This window comes from Bos indicus, chromosome 24 (assembly GCF_029378745.1).
Source record: "Bos indicus isolate NIAB-ARS_2022 breed Sahiwal x Tharparkar chromosome 24, NIAB-ARS_B.indTharparkar_mat_pri_1.0, whole genome shotgun sequence".
NCBI classification, from domain to species: Eukaryota; Metazoa; Chordata; class Mammalia; order Artiodactyla; family Bovidae; genus Bos; species Bos indicus.
Genome location: NC_091783.1, coordinates 62,040,119 through 62,057,144, shown reverse-complemented (window position 1 = coordinate 62,057,144; position 17,026 = coordinate 62,040,119). Strand labels below are relative to the sequence as shown.

The following is a 17,026-nucleotide window of genomic DNA, read 5'->3' as shown; positions in this document are numbered from 1 at the left end:
GCACCCGACTCCAGTATTCTTGCCCGGGAAATCCCATGGGCAGAGGAGCCTGGTGGACTATGGTCCCTGGGGCCACAAAGAGTCGGACACACCTGGGCATACCACGTGTTGAACTATGTCCCACACGTGTAAATAAGCATTCCATCCCACATGCTTTGATTCCAAATACCAGCACAATTACAAGTGGAATTTAATACAAGTGTGAAATATCTTAACAAGTTAAGGTGTTGACCTCAAGATGCATTGATACAGCAGCTCCCAATAAAGAATTTTTTAGGTTTGACAATTCTTAGTTTTTCATCTCACCATTGAAATGTATCCTTTTTGAAGCCCTTCTTTAAAATGGATAAATCACAAAGAAGCTAATTTTCAATCTTATGGTGGTCCAGGTCAAGTTGACCTTTACTCAGTTCAGTTCAGTCGCTCAGTTGTGTCCAACTCTTTGCGACCCCATGAATCGCAGCACGCCAGGCCTCCCTGTCCATCACCAACTCCCAGAGTTCACCCAGACTCACGTCCATCGAGTCAGTGATGCCATCCAGCCATCTCATCCTCTGTCATCCCCTTCTCCTCCTGCCCCCAATCCCTCCCAGCATCAGAGTCTTTTCCAGTGAGTCAACTCTTCGCATGAGGTGGCCAAAGTACTGGAGTTTCAGCTTTAGCATCATTCCTTCCAAAGAAATCCCAGGGCTGATCTCCTTCAGAATGGACTGGTTGGATCTCCTTGCAGTCCAAGGGACTCTCAAGAGTCTTCTTCAACACCACAGTTCAAAAGCATCAATTTTTTGGCGCTCAGCTTTCTTCACAGTCCAACTCTCACATCCGTACATGACCACAGGAAAAACCATAGCCTTGACTAGACGAACCTTTGTTGGCAAAGTAATGTCTCTGCTTTTGAATATGCTATCTAGGTTGGTCATAACTTTCCTTCCAAGGAGTTAGCGTCTTTTAATTTCATGGCTGCAGTCACCATCTGCAGTGATTTTGGAGCCCAGAAAAATAAAGTCTGACACTGTTTCCACTGTTTCCCCATCTATTTCCCATGAAGTGATGGGACGGGATGCCATGATCTTAGTTTTCTGAATGTTGAGCTTTAAGCCAACTTTTTCACTCTCCACTTTCACTTTCATCAAGAGGCTTTTGAGTTCCTCTTCACTTTTCTGCCATAAGGGTGGTGTCATCTGCATGTCTGAGGTTATTGATATTTCTCCCGGCAATCTTGATTCCAGCTTGTGCTTCATCCAGTCCAGCATTTCTCATGATGTACTCTGCATATAAGTTAAATAAGCAGGGTGACAATATACAGCCTTGACATACTTCTCTTCCTATTTGGAACCAGTCTGTTGGTCCATGTCCAGTTCTAACTGTTGCTTCCTGACCTGCATACGAATTTCTCAAGAGGCAGATCAGGTGGTCTGGTATTCCCATCTCTTTCAGAATTTTCCACAGTTTCTTCAGGGCTCCCCAGTCCTGCCTCAAGATCCCTCTCCACCCAGAATATCACCCTCACTCAGCGTTCAGACATTCACCACAGTGCCCCGTGTCGTTCAGCTGGTAATTAAGTCATGACACATACACAAAGCCACAGCCAATTCTTATTTTCTGACATAATGATATCTCTTCAAAAACGTATGCAGGTGCAAGTATATGCACTTTGAAAAGGAAAATGGATACAAAGCTTAAGTTCTCAACAGATTTGCTAAAATTGATAATAATTGCCAGGGTCCAGCCACGGTGGATCCAGGGAAATTCAAAGGGGAGACGGCTTCGGCGATCAGGATACGATAGCTTTAATTAAATATTAATTAGAGATATAAAGAGTAGTAGAATGAGGATAGCTCAGTAGGAAAATTCAGTGGAGGAAAGAGGCTGAATAACTTGGTTTACATGGAAAGCTAATAAAATTCCAGGGCAAGGAATTTACGTCACCTATGTAGGCCGCAGGCGTCCTCCCGTTCTCTGGAAGGAGAGGAGACACTAAGGCCTCCCTGGTCAGATCTTAGAAGCCCAGGCATAATTAGTAGGCTTGACGAGCCTCCACGTTCCAGATGGGGATTCAGCCAGAAGATGAGAGAAAGAACGACATGGGGAGACCAGTCTTTCGAGGAACTTATCCCATTTTTTATTTTTCCAGGGTCTGTTTTTATACACTGAGATGTTATACAAAAGTCACGCGGGGTCGGCAGTCCTGACTTTTATTAAAGTCAGGTGCTTCATACAAATGTATACAGAGGTCTTAGGGGTGTTACATCATCTTCTGGCCAGGGGGCCTGCTGACAATTTATGACCCTCTTCTTGTGACAGCGGTCAGTCAACCAGAACACTTATTTCTCCAGGGGTGATTATTCTTAAAACAGACGCCACCTTCCAAAGGTACCAGATAAAGTTACATTCCTATAGGGTGAGGGTGTAGTGGGTTTTAATTAAGGAAAGAATTTGCTTAGCCTAAGGTCTAACGTGATTAATATCAAAGGTTAATACTTATTTCTTCTATATATTCATTAATGTGTATAACGGCAGGGGATGTGGAAACTTAGCAGCAAACATTGGCCCAACAAGTGAAAAACCCTTCACCAATACAGTTTCTAACCAATCTTCTAACAGCTCAGAGGAATCTGTATTCAGACAGTTTAGAGCATCTCATACCTCTCACGGTTGTGAACTAAAACACCCTTGTCACGTCCAGGAACTTTATTAACTGGAGCTGTAATTTAACTCTTTTTCAGAGAGAGGTGGTAGGGGACAGCCCCCCGTAAAGTCAGAGGTGTAGGTGAGAGCAGAAAGCAGAAAGTAGGCAGACTCTGGTTTGGGGGTAGAAGCTCGAGAATTTCCAGGGGGACTCCTGAGGCTTGATCCCGCCTTTGCGTGTGCCGAGCCTCCTTCCTCATGACCTTTGCCACGGACGGAGCTCCTCACGCTGGCTCCTGGCAAATAATGAACTTCTAAAAGAGTGAAGAGAGAATGACACTATTTTCAGCAGCAGAAGGAAAAAAAACACCACTAAACAGATATCATATTGGAACCCTTGCCTGTAAAACACATAATTGCTACTCTAAGAATGTGCTCATTTTCTTTCTGCTTAATCTTGTGGTAGAGTTGATTTAATTTAGCAATCATGTCGGACAATGAACAACTAAATTAGACTATAATTCTTGGGAAAATATTGGTGTAGATAACAAAATCCAAAATTCCTTTGCTATTCTAGACAGTCATTACTGGATGACAGCATTCTTGCTATCTGGAAGTTGGTGCCATCCTGTGCTGGGTGTTAGTCAAGATAGTAGCTAAATTCTTCTCCTAAAACTAGTCCATGAGAAATAAATGGAAGTTTATTTTTGAACTAAAAATGATTCCACCCCAACAAATCTCACCCCGGATCTGTGCGTTTGTTTGGCAATAGCAAACGTGAGAGATTTTACCTGCTCTAAAGACGACTCGGATGTCATTCTGGAGAAGGAGCTCTCAGTGGACAGCAAAGGCTTCTATGTGTAAACCAATTTTGCTGCTAGAATATGTATCGATCTGCATATTTCTAAGATACAGAGAAGCTGTTCCTCTTTCTAAACCAGATGCTTCCACTCCACACAATTTTCCAAGGCAGTGATAGTTCATGAAGTCTTTCTTTCTAAGCATCTGTTGTTATTCATTCCACTTTTTTTCCTTTTTGGTGAGGCATAGTTGATTTACAATATTGTACTAGTTTCAGATGTACAACATAGTGATTCGAAGTTTTTGTAGATTATACTCCATTTAAAGTCATTATAAAATATTGGCCATACCCCCTGTGCTGTGCAGTATATCTTTGTAGTTTATTTTACGTATAGCAATTTATACTTTGGGAACCGCTGATTTGTTCTCTGTATCTGTTATTCTGCTCCTGTTTTGCTATACTCACCTGTTGGGTCTGTTTTTAGATCCCATATATAGTAATAAATTACCGCTTTCCTCTTTCTCTGCCAGTTACTCCATTTTTCTAATTATCTTAATTAATGTGATACTGATCAGAGCCCTGCAAAACATAAATAGAGAACCAATAGAATATGGTAAAGGTGAAGGGATTTTGTGGATGTGATGCAGGTCCCTAATAATTTGGCCTGGAGTTAATCAAGGTTATCCTGGATGGGTCTGACCTAATCAGGAAAACCCTTTAAGAGAGAGTCTGAGTCTTCCCTGAAGCCAGAGACTTGAAGCAGCCAAGATCCTGTGTGTGGGTGAGTGTGTGTGTGTGTGTGTTTTCTTGGCTTTGATAAACTAAGCTACCATGAATTTGGCCAACAACTTCAGGGAGCTTAAAAGTAGTGTGCATGCGTGCTTAGCTGCTCAGTTGTGTCTGACTCTTTTCAATCCCATGGACGGCAGCCCACCAGGCTGCTCTGTCCTTGAGAGTCTCCAGGCAAGAACACTGGAGTGGGTTGCCATCTTCTCCTCCAGGGGATCTTCCTGACCAAGGATTGAACCCACATCTCTTACATCTCCTACATTAGCAGCTGGGTTCTTTACCACAAACGCCACCTGGGAAGCCCATCTAAGTGCCCACCGTCTGGAGAATGATCACCCAGCTTGCAAAACTGTTGAAGGCGGGCCCCTCACCTTTCCTCCTGAGCAGATGCCTTAGAGCACGTTCACCGTAGACCAGCCACCTCACCGCAGACCAGCCACAGTGAAGAATGGACACTTCCGGCCATACGCCCATCCTCAGAGGGCTGACTGACGTTGATGGGCTGGTTCCTAAACCCACTAACAGTCCAGAACCCTCTGTAGCTTCATATGAATAAAATGAACAACAGTAAGTGGGCAGGGGTTGGGCCTCCAGGTGACCAGCATGTTCAGAAAGGTATGCTGCCTGAAGCGGAGAGCAGGTTTCCAGCCTGAGAACCCCGATGAGTCACTCCCTTCACGTGGTCAGCTGGCGATGCTTTGTCTGCCTTATTGCTGTGTCCGGGTCAGGGAGGGAGCGGGTGACTCAGCAAGCAGAAACCTGATCCCGGGTGGACGTGAAGAGCTGCCCTGCTCATGCTGTAAGGGCTTCAGACTGTGCACTTCCTTTAGGGAGCCTGAGGGAAACAGATTGTTCCTGGACGGATTGATGGTGAGACCCTGCAGAAGGGTGAGTCCGCAGATGCCATCTGCCAACCAACCAACCTCCCAAATCGCTAAAGATCATTCACAAGGAGACTTCACTTCATTTAACAAACCCTGGCTATGGGCTTCCCAAGGGGTGCTAGTGATAAAGAACCCGCCAGCCAGTGAAGGAGATGTAAAGACAGGTGTTCCATCCCTGGGTGAGGAAGATCCCCTGGAGGAGGGCATGGCAACCCACTCCAGTATCCTTGCCTGGAGAATCCCATGGACAGAGGAGCCTGGCGGGCTACAGCCCATAGGGTCGAAAAGAGTCGGACACGACTAAAGTGACTTAGCGTGCATGCACAGCATGTGAGCAAAACCGTGTGTGTGCGTGGGGAACAAGGGCACAGGGCCGGCTCAGTTCAGTCGCTCAGTCGTGTCCGACTCTTTGTCAGAGGAGGAGGTTATAAAATGAATAAGGTGACATCTTAGCCCATACTGACCTTACAGTCTAGAAAGGAGGAACACTGTGAAGTCGTCTCGTGGACAACAATTTTTGAGTATCTATTATGTTCCAGACACTGTATTCGGCACTTAGCTTCATTACCTGAGGACAATTTAAGGTCCCAAAGTTATGAAAGTTTAAAGAGTTTTTGAAGGTGTCCTGAGCAAGAGACACTGAAACAGGTCCTTTGAATAGGTACGATTTCAACAGGCTGAATGGGTGAACGCAATCGAGGGATGGAGGGTGTACTACTCAAAGTCCAAATTAGAGCTGTGCTTCAGGAATGTGGAATCGCCATTTGGCTCAGGAGATCCTCCTCCCTGAAACGTCAGGCTGTTGAAGTAGCCTCTTGCTTGACCTTCCTGGCTCCTCTCTCTCCCTGGTCCCTCCTACAAATACATTTTCATAAAACCAATACAGGTCTCCCTTGCTTTTTGAAAAGTTGCTCTGCACCACTTTGCTTTCATAAAAGATCTGCATCGGTACCTGTTTTTGCTAACTGAAAGAAATCTGAAGAGGAGTTTTACTTTCATGAAAAAGTCAGGGGAAAAAAATATCATTTACAGTTTGTTTTGCAATGAATTGTAGAGGTAAGCAGGCTTCTCCTGTGGCTCAAATGGTAAAGACTCTGCCTCCATGCAGGAGACCCAGGGTCCAATCCTTGTGTCGGGAAGATCCCCATGGAGAAGGGCATCGCAATCCACTCCAGTATTCTTGCCTGGAGATTCCATGGACAAAGAGGTCTGGCGGGCTACAGCCCATGGGGTCGTAAAGAGCTGGACACAACTGAAGCGACTTAGCACAGCAGCACAGCATATACCATACTTCTCTCAAGTACTCAGTTCAGTTCAGTTCAGTCTCTCAGTCATGTCCGACTCTTTGCAACCCCATGGACTGCAGCACGCCAGGCCTTCCTGTCCACCACCAACTCCCAGAGCTTACTCAAACTCATGTCCTTGAGTAGGTGATGCCATCCAACCATCTCATCCTCTGTCGTCCCCTTCTCCTGCCCTCAATCTTTCCCAGCATCAGGGTCTTTTCAAATGAGTCCGTTCTTTGCATCAGGTGGCCAAAGTACTGGGGTTTCAGTTTCAGCATCAGACCTTCCAATGAATATTCAAGACTGATTTCCTTTAGGATGGACTGGTTGGATCTCCTTGTCATCCAAGAGTCTTCTCCAACACCACAGTTCAAAAGCATCAATTCTTCAGAGCTCAGCTTTCTTTCTAGTCCAGCTCTCACATCCATACATGACTACTGGAAAAACCATAGCCTTGACTAGACAGACCTTTGTTGGCAAAGTAATGTCTCTGCTTTTTAATATGCTATCTAGGTTGCTCTTTCTTCCAAAGAGCAGGTGTCTTTTAATTTCATGACTGCAGTCACCATCTGCAGTGATTTTAGAGCCCCCCAAAATAAAGTCTCTCACTGTTTCCACTCTTTTCCCATCTATTTGCCATGAAGTGATAGGACCAGATGCCATGATCTTTGTTTTCTGAATGTAGAGTTTTAAGTCATTTCTTAAAGACATTTCTTATGTACTTCTGGTCATCAAATATGTGTAGACTTTTCCTCATACCCAGCAACTTTCGACATGAGCTGAGTGTCTTAAAATTTAATTCAATTCTGACACTGGAGACAGCGTCAGATCCCACACATGGAGGGCCAAGTCCCACAAGACTGCCTTCCTGCCCCCAGCCCCCAACACACACCCTCCTCAGATGCCAGTCACAAGCCTGGTATGTTACCTGTGCTTCTGGCTGTAGATCAGAGTTTACAGTGACCCTCCTTCACAGATTCGATTAATTTGCAAAGCAGCTCACAGGACTCAGAAAAACATTTAACTCATTTTCATCAGTTTACTATAAAAAGTTTGGATAAAGGATACAGGTGAACATCCAGACAGACGAGGTGCACAGGGCCGGGTGTGTGGGAACACAGGGCCGGGTGTGCAGGGAACACGGGGCTGGGTGTGCGGGAACGGGGTGGAGGTCCCGAGCCCGTCGTAGCCCACCACCCTCCCAGCACCTCCACATGCTCACCAGCCCAGAAGCTCTCTGAAGCCCGTACTTTGGGGATTTTTACGGATGATTCCCCACATGGCACGGGCATGAGCAATCATTAACTCCACCTTCAGCCCTTCTGCCTTCTTAAGGGAATGGCGGGTGGGGCTAAAAATCCCAAGCTTTGAATCATAGCTTGTACTTCCTGGTGACAAATCCTCATCCAGGAGCTTACCCAGGGTCACCTCATTGGAACAAAAGACATTTCAATCACCCAGAAAAGCCTAAGGGTTCAGGAGCTCTGTGTCAGGAACTAAGGGCGCAGTTCAATATGTATTTTCTGTTTATCTCACACATGTAAAAGGAAAAAAGTTTCTATTCCACTAGAAGGTAAGCTCCAAAGAGCAGGACTTTTTAAGGAAACATTTTATCTTAAAATAATATTTACAAGAGAGTTTCAAAAATAAAGAGAATTCCCATATATGCTTCACTATATATCTCCTACTGTTAACGTCTTAAACAACCATGGTATATTTATCAAAACTAAGAAATTAGCATCATTATAATACTATTAGCTAAAAGACGTATTTTTATCCATTTTTCCCCTGTCTTTTTCTGTTTTATAATTCAATCCAGAACCCCATACTGCATTTAGTTGCCAGTCTCCGGAGTCTCACTTCGAGGGTGGTTCAGACGTAAAGAACCCACCTACCAATGCAGGAGCCACAGGAGACTTGGATTTGATCCGTGGGTTGTGGAGATCTCCTGGAGGAGGAAGTGGAAACCCACTCCAGCATTCTTGCTTGGAAAATCCCATGGACAGAGGAGCCTGGCGGACTACTGTCCTTGAGGTTGCAAAGATTCAGACATGACTGAACAGCTGAGCATGCACGCACAGACGCAATCCTAAAATCTGTGATGAGTTTCTCAGTCTTTCCTTATTTTTTAAGACTTTCACATTTTTGAAGCACACAGTCAGGTATTTTGTAGTTTTCTTTTAAAAAAAAACAAAACTTTAATTTGTGTTTTTATGGTACTTTCTCATGATGAGACTGAAGTTTTAAAATCTCATAGGTGACACTTTTCTCATTGCACATTAGGGAGTACATGGTATCAACTGTATAGGTTATAAAAGAGAAATTACTGACTCTTTGGTTCACATCCAGCACCTAAATCAGCCTGGCACATAGTGGTACTCAACTGTGGTACTCAAATAAATTCTCTTTTCATTATCACACGTCTGTGCCTTCCACTAAATTGTAAGATCCTAAATGGCAAAGACCGCATCTTATTCATATTCATAGGCTCCTAATGCGCAGTAGGCTTGTCTTTAGTGGGAGTTCGGTAAACCTTTAGGGATTGAATTGAAAGGTAAATCGGAGTCTGGTTGTATCTTCAGGCAAAATCAAGCTTGAAAGGCATTAAGGAACCAGAGGCTGTTCTACGCAGCTCAGTTAAATAGTTTAATATTTACTAAATGTCTGGTATGTGCTGCCATTCTAAGGACTGGATTCGCTATAGTATTTTATCAGTAACTGGAAGGGGACAGAAGGGTGGGAAGAACTGGTAGACACAGGCAGAGAGGGGTCTTCAACTTTGAGCCTGGATGATGGAGAGCTGGTGATATTTATTTTGAGGAGCAAAGAGATGGAAGTTTGGAGTACACGATAATTAAGTTGACTTTTACTGCATTGGATTTTTCCTGTGGGAAAATCCCATGGCTTTTGGAGCTCTCTGGGAGGCAGCTGTCAATGATGGGCAGAGGACAGGGAAGGCCTAGAGATTTAAATTTGAAGCCATTTCTATTCTATTGCATCTAGAACCCAGCAGGGAGATAAGATGGGCAAAGCTTGAGTAGTGAAAGAGAAGAGGGTATCAGACTCTGAGGGAATTCCGCCCTTAAGAGTGAGGAGGGGAGAAAGTGGAGAGATCAAGGACATCAGCACGCTACCCAGAAGAGATTTCAAGAACTGGGTAGTTGCCAACAGTAAATATGATGCAGGAGGGAAGATCTTTATTTAGGAGACGCCAGATGTTCAGAAAGAATTAGGGAATGGGTGGGAAAGAAAACGTTGGAGTGATTAAACATCTATTTTGCTTTCCTTTGAGAAGCTAGAAAAGGAAGGGGGAAAAAAGAAAGAATCGTGACTGCAAACAACAGAATGCTGGGGAAAGGTCTTATTTTAGTTCTGCCACTAATCTCTGACTTCCATCGTCCCACAGAAAGCACTTAGCTGCTCAAGCCATTAACTTTCCCTGTCACAATAACTGGAATAAATAATATCTGATCTGACAGTTTCAGGGCTTCCCAGGTGGCACTAGAGGTAAAGAGCATGACTCCCAATGCAGGAGACATAAGAGATGTGGGTTCGATCTCTGGGTTAGGAAGAGCCCCTGGAGGAGGGCACAGCAACCCACTCCAGTGTTCTTGCCTGGAGAATCCCATGGACACAGGAGCCTGGTGGGCTACAGTTTATAAGGTCACAAAGAGTCAGACATGACTGAAGTGACTCTGCAGCAGCAAACAATTTCACAGGATTTGTTCAGCTGCCACATCCCCACCAATCTACTGGAAACTTCTTGAAAGGAGGGCCTGACACAATTTTCATTCAAATTCTCAGGGCTTCGTCGAGCCATGACAGTAACCATTTGGGAAAATGTTTGTTGGATGAAATGTAAAGTGTGAGCAATAATCAGCTCTAACACATCCTGAGATCTTCCTGTTCACTCATCACTGCGCAATGTGCCTAGGCACACACCCCTAGCATTGTCCACAATCCTGAGATAGGTACCATAATGATCCCGTTTTGCAGAGGAGCAAATGGTAACCATGACACCACCTTATAACAAAAAGCAAACAAGAACTAAAGAGCCTCCTGATGAAAGTGAAATTAGAGTGAAAAATCTGGCTTTAAACTCAATATTCACAAAACTAAGATCATGGGATCTGGTCCCTTCACTTCATGGCAACTAAATGGGGAAACAGTGGAAACAATGACAGACTTTATTTTTGGAGGGCTCCAAAATCACTGCAGATGGTGACCACAGCCATGTAATTAAAAGACGCTTGCTCTTTGGAAGAAAAGCTATGACCAACCTAGACAGCATATTAAAAAGCAGAGACATTACTTTGCCAAAAAAGATCCGTCTAGTCAAAGCTACGGTTTTTCCAGTAGTCATGTATGGGTGAGAGATGGACTATAAAGAAAGCTGAGCACCGAAGAATTGATGCTTCTCAACTGTGGTGTTGGAGAGACTCTTGAGAGTCCCTTGGAGTGCAAGGAGATCCAACCAGTCCATCCTAAAAGGAATCAGTCCTGAGTGTTCAATGGAAGGACTGATGTTGAAGCTGAAACTCCAATACTTTGGCCACCTGATGCGAAGAGCTGACTCACTGGAAAAGACCCAGATGCTGCGAAAGATTGAAGGAGAGAGGAGAACAGGACGACAGAGGATGAGATGGTTGGATGGTATCACCGACTCGATGAACACGAGTTTGAGTGAACTCCGGGAGTTGGCGATGGACAGGGAGGCCTGGCGTCCTGCAGTCCATGGGGTCGCACAGAGCCGGACCCAACTGAGCGACTGAACTGGTAACCGGCCCAAAGCCTCCACCAGTGGCTCTCGGAGCTCGGATGACAGAGCGACAGAGCACGCCCCACGCTCAGTCGCGTGAGAGGCGCCAGAACCAGTAACTCATCTCAAAGTACACCACAGCCGCAAAAGGAAGAAGCAGGAACAGCCCTGCACCCGCGGCGACCCCACTGGCTCAGCGGAGCCGTAGTGCGCCTACGCGCAGGCTGACTTCCGCCAGGCCTCAGCGGGGTTCCGGGAGCCGCGTCCCGGCCTCGCGAGGCCCAGGGCGAAGGCGAGACCGCGACAGCCGGGTACGGGGTGGGGCGCGTGCTGATGGCGAAAGCGGAAGTTCTGCGGCAGAGGCGGGACGCGAGCCCGGCGCGGGGGGCTGGGATCGCGGAAGCTCCGTGGGGAGGGTCGGGCGCTGTCTGAGTGCCGGGCGGTTTCCGAACAGGTTCCAGAGGGAGGCAGCCGCGAGGTTCCAAGCCGCTGGCCCGCGTGCGTTCGGGCCGCTCCAGGTGTGAGTCGACGTCGCCCTGTTGCCTGCCTCCGCCCCAGGCCCTCCCCGGGGAGCCGCCTCGGGTCTCCACCATGGCGTCCACCCCTACCAACCTGCAGGTATCCCCGGCGCGAGAGGGTGGGGGGCGGGGAGGGCGGCCGCGGCCGCGCCCCTCGCGGGGCGGGGAGGGCGGTGCCCGCGCCCCGACCCCGGGAGAGAAGGCCGACTTTGCGTCTGCTCCTGGGCTCGCCGGAGCTCCCGGCTCTGTAGGACTCCTGACTTTTGTTGAGGCTTTTCTGCCGTGTGTATGTGTGGTGTTTTCCCCTTTCAAACCAGCGTGGTTTGAACTGAACTGGTTGAAGCTTGAGGGAGAGGCATAGACCCCAGTAGGTTTAAGGGAGAGAGGAAAGAACGGAATGCATGCAATGCACTGTTCTGGATCCGACGAAAATAGGAAGATTGGAGTCCTCTCCTGGTTCCTCAAGCTGCTGTAGCAAAGCCTTTCTTTCGAGCTGTCAGATGAGTAGAATCGTGAGCGTAGAATCTGAGGAATCCGTGAATTCCTGGACTGTGCGTTCAGGTGCGCCGTGATGGCTCCCCAAGTGTGGCATGTAAATAAGATCATGGAGTAGGCTTTAGCTCCTTTGTTACTTCACCTTTCCTACCGCAGTGAGTTCCGTGTTTTATTCGTAAAGCACGTGATCCTAATATTTTAGACAGTTGTTCACCCTCTGTGGAATGAAATTCTTTGAGATGAGACATTTTTTAAACAGTGCCTCCCATCCCTCGAACGGATCTAGGACTTAAGTGGGGTTTCAGTTCAGTCGCTCAGTCGTGTCCGACTCTGTGTAGACCCTATGGACTGCAGCAAGCCAGGCCTCCCTGTCCATCACCAACTATCCGAGTTTACTCAAACTCATGTCCATTCAGTCAATGATGCCATCCAACCATCTTATCCTCTGTCATCCTCTTCTCTCTCCTTCAGTCTTTCCCAGCATTAGGGTCTTTTGCAGTGAGTTGGCTCTTCGTATCAGGTGGCCAAAGTATTGGAGTTTCAGCTTCAACATCAGTCCTTCCAATGAATATTCAGGACTGATTTCCTTAGGATGGACTGGTTGGATCTCCTTGCAGTCCAAGGGACTCTCAAGAGTCTTCTCTAACACCACAGTTGAGAAGCATCAATTCTTCAGCGCTCAGCTTTCTTTATAGTCCACCTCTCACATCCATACATGACTATTGGAAAAATCATAGTTTTGACTAGACAGACCTTTGTTGGCAAAGTAATGTCTCTGCTTTTTAATATGCTGTCTAGGTTGGTCATAGCTTTTCTTCCACGGATCAAGCATCTTTTAATTTCATGGCTGCAGTCACCATCTGCAGTGATTTGGAGCCCAAAAATAAAGTCTCTCCCTGTTCCTACTGTTTCCCCATCTAGTTGCCATGAAGTGATGGGACTGGGTGCCATGATCTTAGTTTTCTGAATGTTGAGCTTTAAGCCAACTTTTTTCACTCTCCTCTTTCACTTTCATCAAGAGGCTCTTTAGTTCCTCTTCACTTTCTGCCATAAGGGTGGTGTCATCTGCGTATCTGAGGTTATTGGTATTTCTCCCGGCAATCTTGATTCCAGCCTGGCATTTTGCATGATGTACTCTGAATGTAAGTTTAATAAGCAGGGAGACAGTATACAGCTTTGACATACTCCTTTCCCAATTTGGAACCAGTCCGTTGTTCCCTGTCCAGTCTAAGTGGGGTTTAGAACGTGACTTAGTGTCGAGGGCAGCAGTCCACTAGCTGAGTTTGGGACGAAAGGTGGTGTGAGTGCCCGTATTGAGCCCTCCTCTAGGTTTAATGATTGAAAAGGCGTCTATGCGCACAGGCACCTAGGACAGTCCTCGGAGGGTCTGCTCGGCCCAGAGCGGTTGGTCCTGAAGAGGGATCACTGAAAGTGGACCGACTTAAATCGAAATCAGATTTTCACCGGAAAGGGGGTGAAGTGCTTGCTTGGGACTTTTATATAGAAAATCGACCAAAAAGATTATGAAAATGTTTTGTTTCACAAAATATAATTGCAACTGTGACTTATTTCTTAGAGAATGTCGTGTGTTAATTTTTATATGTGTATCTTTGTCAACAAGATTTTCCTAAACTAAGATGCAGCAATAATGTAACCCCATTCAGAAGGGGTCTTTTTGGCAAATGTCCTTGGGAAAGTGTTGGTCACTTGATAAGAGGATTGTCCCTTGGGTATCAGAGGTGGCTTCTTCTGAAGCGCCCGTCTTGTCTTCGTCCCTGTGGGTATGTCAGTTACCTGCGTAGTTTTATTCCACCGTCTGTAAAACGTGTTTTTATTGAAGTTTCATTGATTTACAGTTGTCTACTGGTTTCAGTTGTACAGCATAGTGATTCCGTTCTTCTACAGCTTACGCGCCACTGAGAGTGTTCACGAGACGATGGCCGTGATCCCCTGCGCCCGTGATCCCTGCGCCCGTGATCCCTGCGCCCGTGATCCCCTGCGCCCGTGATCCCCTGCGCCCGTGATCCCTGCGCCCGTGATCCCCTGCGCCCGTGATCCCTGCGCCCGTGATTCCCTGCGCCCGTGATTCCCTGCGCCCGTGACCCCTGCGCCCGTGATCCCCTGCGCCCGTGATCCCTGCGCCCGTGATCCCTGCGCCCGTGATTCCCTGCGCCCGTGACCCCTGCGCCCGTGACCCCTGCGCCCGTGACCCCTGCGCCCGTGATCCCCTGCGCCCGTGATCCCCTGCGCCCGTGATCCCTGCGCCCGTGATCCCTGCGCCCGTGATTCCCTGCGCCCGTGACCCCTGCGCCCGTGATCCCCTGCGCCCGTGACCCCTGCGCCCGTGACCCCTGCGCCCGTGATCCCCTGCGCCCGTGATCCCCTGCGCCCGTGATCCCTGCGCCCGTGATTCCCTGCGCCCGTGATCCCTGCGCCCGTGATCCCCTGCGCCCGTGATCCCCTGCGCCCGTGATCCCCTGCGCCCGTGATCCCCTGCGCCCGTGATCCCTGCGCCCGTGATCCCCTGCGCCCGTGATCCCTGCGCCCGTGATTCCCTGCGCCCGTGATCCCCTGCGCCCGTGATCCCCTGCGCCCGTGATCCCTGCGCCCGTCTGTTGCCTTGTTGCTGTCCGCCTTCCGCATAGTCCACCAGCGTTTCATTTGTCAAAAATCTGCATGTGATTTGGGCTTCCTACAATATAATCTTCATCTACTTATCCATGTTTTTTCTTTTGCAAGATTACAGTTTCATTCTATAATGGTCTGCATTATATTGGAATTGGACTATGCATGTTCTTCAGTGAATCAGTTTGAGATTGACCTGTCTTAAAGGCATAGTTGCTAGTGTTAAACAGGAAGAGAGAATGAGTTGTATTTTTATCAGTGGTTGGGTCAGGTGCACTTTCTCGTTCAACCTTTTCAACCTTCTAACGTAGGAAATTTGGGTGAAGAATATTTAACTGACAAATAACTTTCCAACCAAACAAGGCAAAAGTCCCCATAGCCAGATGCTTATAATCAAATGGAGGAAAGCAGATAACTAAAAATCAAATAAAATAATGTAATGATGCTCTAGTGAGGGAGGGCAGAAAGGAAGGGCTTGTGTAACTCTTCTAGGAGAAATGAGAACGGTCCCACAGAGGAGGTGATGGTGAGCTTAGATAAAGCGAGATATGGACACTAACTAACTAGATTGTTGGGTGTGATCTCATTTAGTCCTCAGAACAGCTCTTCAAGGAGAGTATTGCTTCAGTTTCTCAGTATAAGAATCCAGGGCTTATGAAGGTTATGATTTACCCAGAGACATACAGTTAATTTGTTGAAGGTAGTTTTGAATCCAGGCCTATCTGCTTATATGTTGGTGCTTTTCATGATAAAATCATGCCTTCTTGGACAGGAGAGTAGGAGGCATTCCAGGTAGAGAAAATGAACTGAGGCCTCACTCTAGAAGTGTAACAGGCCTCGGAGAGAGTCGGGAGAAACTGCGCGTTCATTGTGCATGGAACTCACATTTCCTCAGTCCGGAATGTTTGTTTGTTTTTAAGAGTGTCTACATGGTGGGGCATCATAAAAGAAATATATCATCCTTGATTCCCAAGGGCTTATATGCTGATGTGAAAACAGACATACAGAGTGACTGTTGGGGTATTTTGTGACCTTTGGAAGGATGTGCAGGGGGCAGTGGAGATTCAGAGGACACATGGTTAGGTCTCCTCGGCTTGCTGGGGAGGGCTTCCAGCAGGAGGACCACAGTGCCTGTGCTGAGTCCTCGAGAAGCTGGAGTTTTACAGGGAGGCGCTGGGCAGTGTTCCGGGTGGGCTGCAGGCTGCACGCGGAGGTGCAGAGTCTGAGCCATCCGGGTTGGCCCAGTAGCTTGGCGTGACGGGAACGGAGTGTGCGGGGAGAGGTTGAGCCTAGGTTGGCCACATCCCGAGCAGCAGTGCGCGCGCAGGTGATTGACCCCATCCTGCTCCATGTGGGGAGTCAAGAGGAGCAGGAAGCTCCAGTTTTTGTTCTAGAACAAAACTATTGTGTGTGTACAGGGGCAGCTTGACGGGTGGCAGGCCTGGAAGCACTGAAACCAGTTAGGAGGCAGGTTCTGTCTCTGGTGGGAGGAGGCGAAGGCCAGAGTGGTGCGGTAGCTGTGAGAATTGAGGCAGGGCTGGTGAGAGACGGACCTAAGAGGAAGGGGAGCTGGGCCTGGCTCTCCACTCAAAAAGTGAGTTTTCTCCCAGATTCTTTGTTGAGTGTCTGAGTGGGTTGGTTCTGGGATTACAGGAAGACAGGGAGCATCTTTGGGGCCGGAGGGGTCCTGAGCTTTTGGGGCTTGAAGTGCTTGTGGGGACAGTCAGGTGGAAGTGTCCACTGAGCAGTTGGGTTCCTGTATGTAGAACTTAGACTGGGTGGGGATAAGGATTTGGGGGTTCCTGGCACACAGAGCAACCCACTCCAGTGTTCTTGCCTGGAGAATCCCAGGGACCGGGGAGCCTGGTGGGCTGCCGTCTATGGGGTCGCACAGAGTCGGACACGACTGAAGTGACTTAGCAGCAGCAGCAGCAGCACACAGATGGTAGCAGAGGTTGGGGCGTCCTGGAGTTTATGGAATGAGGGGAACAGGGACCAAGGCACAGACCGAGTGGAATAGCAGCGTTAGGAGAGAGAAGGGAGCCTGAGAAGAGTGGTGCCGCAGCCAGGAGTAACGCCTGGGAGGGCAGAGGAGGCCGCGTCACGGCTCTGGCTGATGAGGGCTCACCTGGTCACCGGAGCCCCGCGAGTGAGGGCTCGGGCCGTCGGAGCAGGAAGACAACTCTGGGCGGAGCCGGGAAACCGAGATGCACGCAGGGTTCTCCTTGGGACTTGGCTGT

General features: G+C 47.8%; 1 protein-coding gene across 1 annotated transcript in view; it reads left to right on the top strand.

The window, feature by feature from the left end:
- Nucleotides 1–11,498: 11,498 nt before the first annotated feature.
- VPS4B (vacuolar protein sorting 4 homolog B) overlaps nt 11,499–17,026 on the top strand; it is a 29,533-nt gene continuing 24,005 nt past the window's right edge. Inside the window, exon 1 of the mRNA XM_070779159.1 lies at nt 11,499–11,766. Within this exon, the coding sequence (XP_070635260.1) occupies nt 11,740–11,766 (27 nt within the window). The 5' untranslated portion in view covers nt 11,499–11,739. The remainder of the gene's footprint in view (nt 11,767–17,026) is intronic.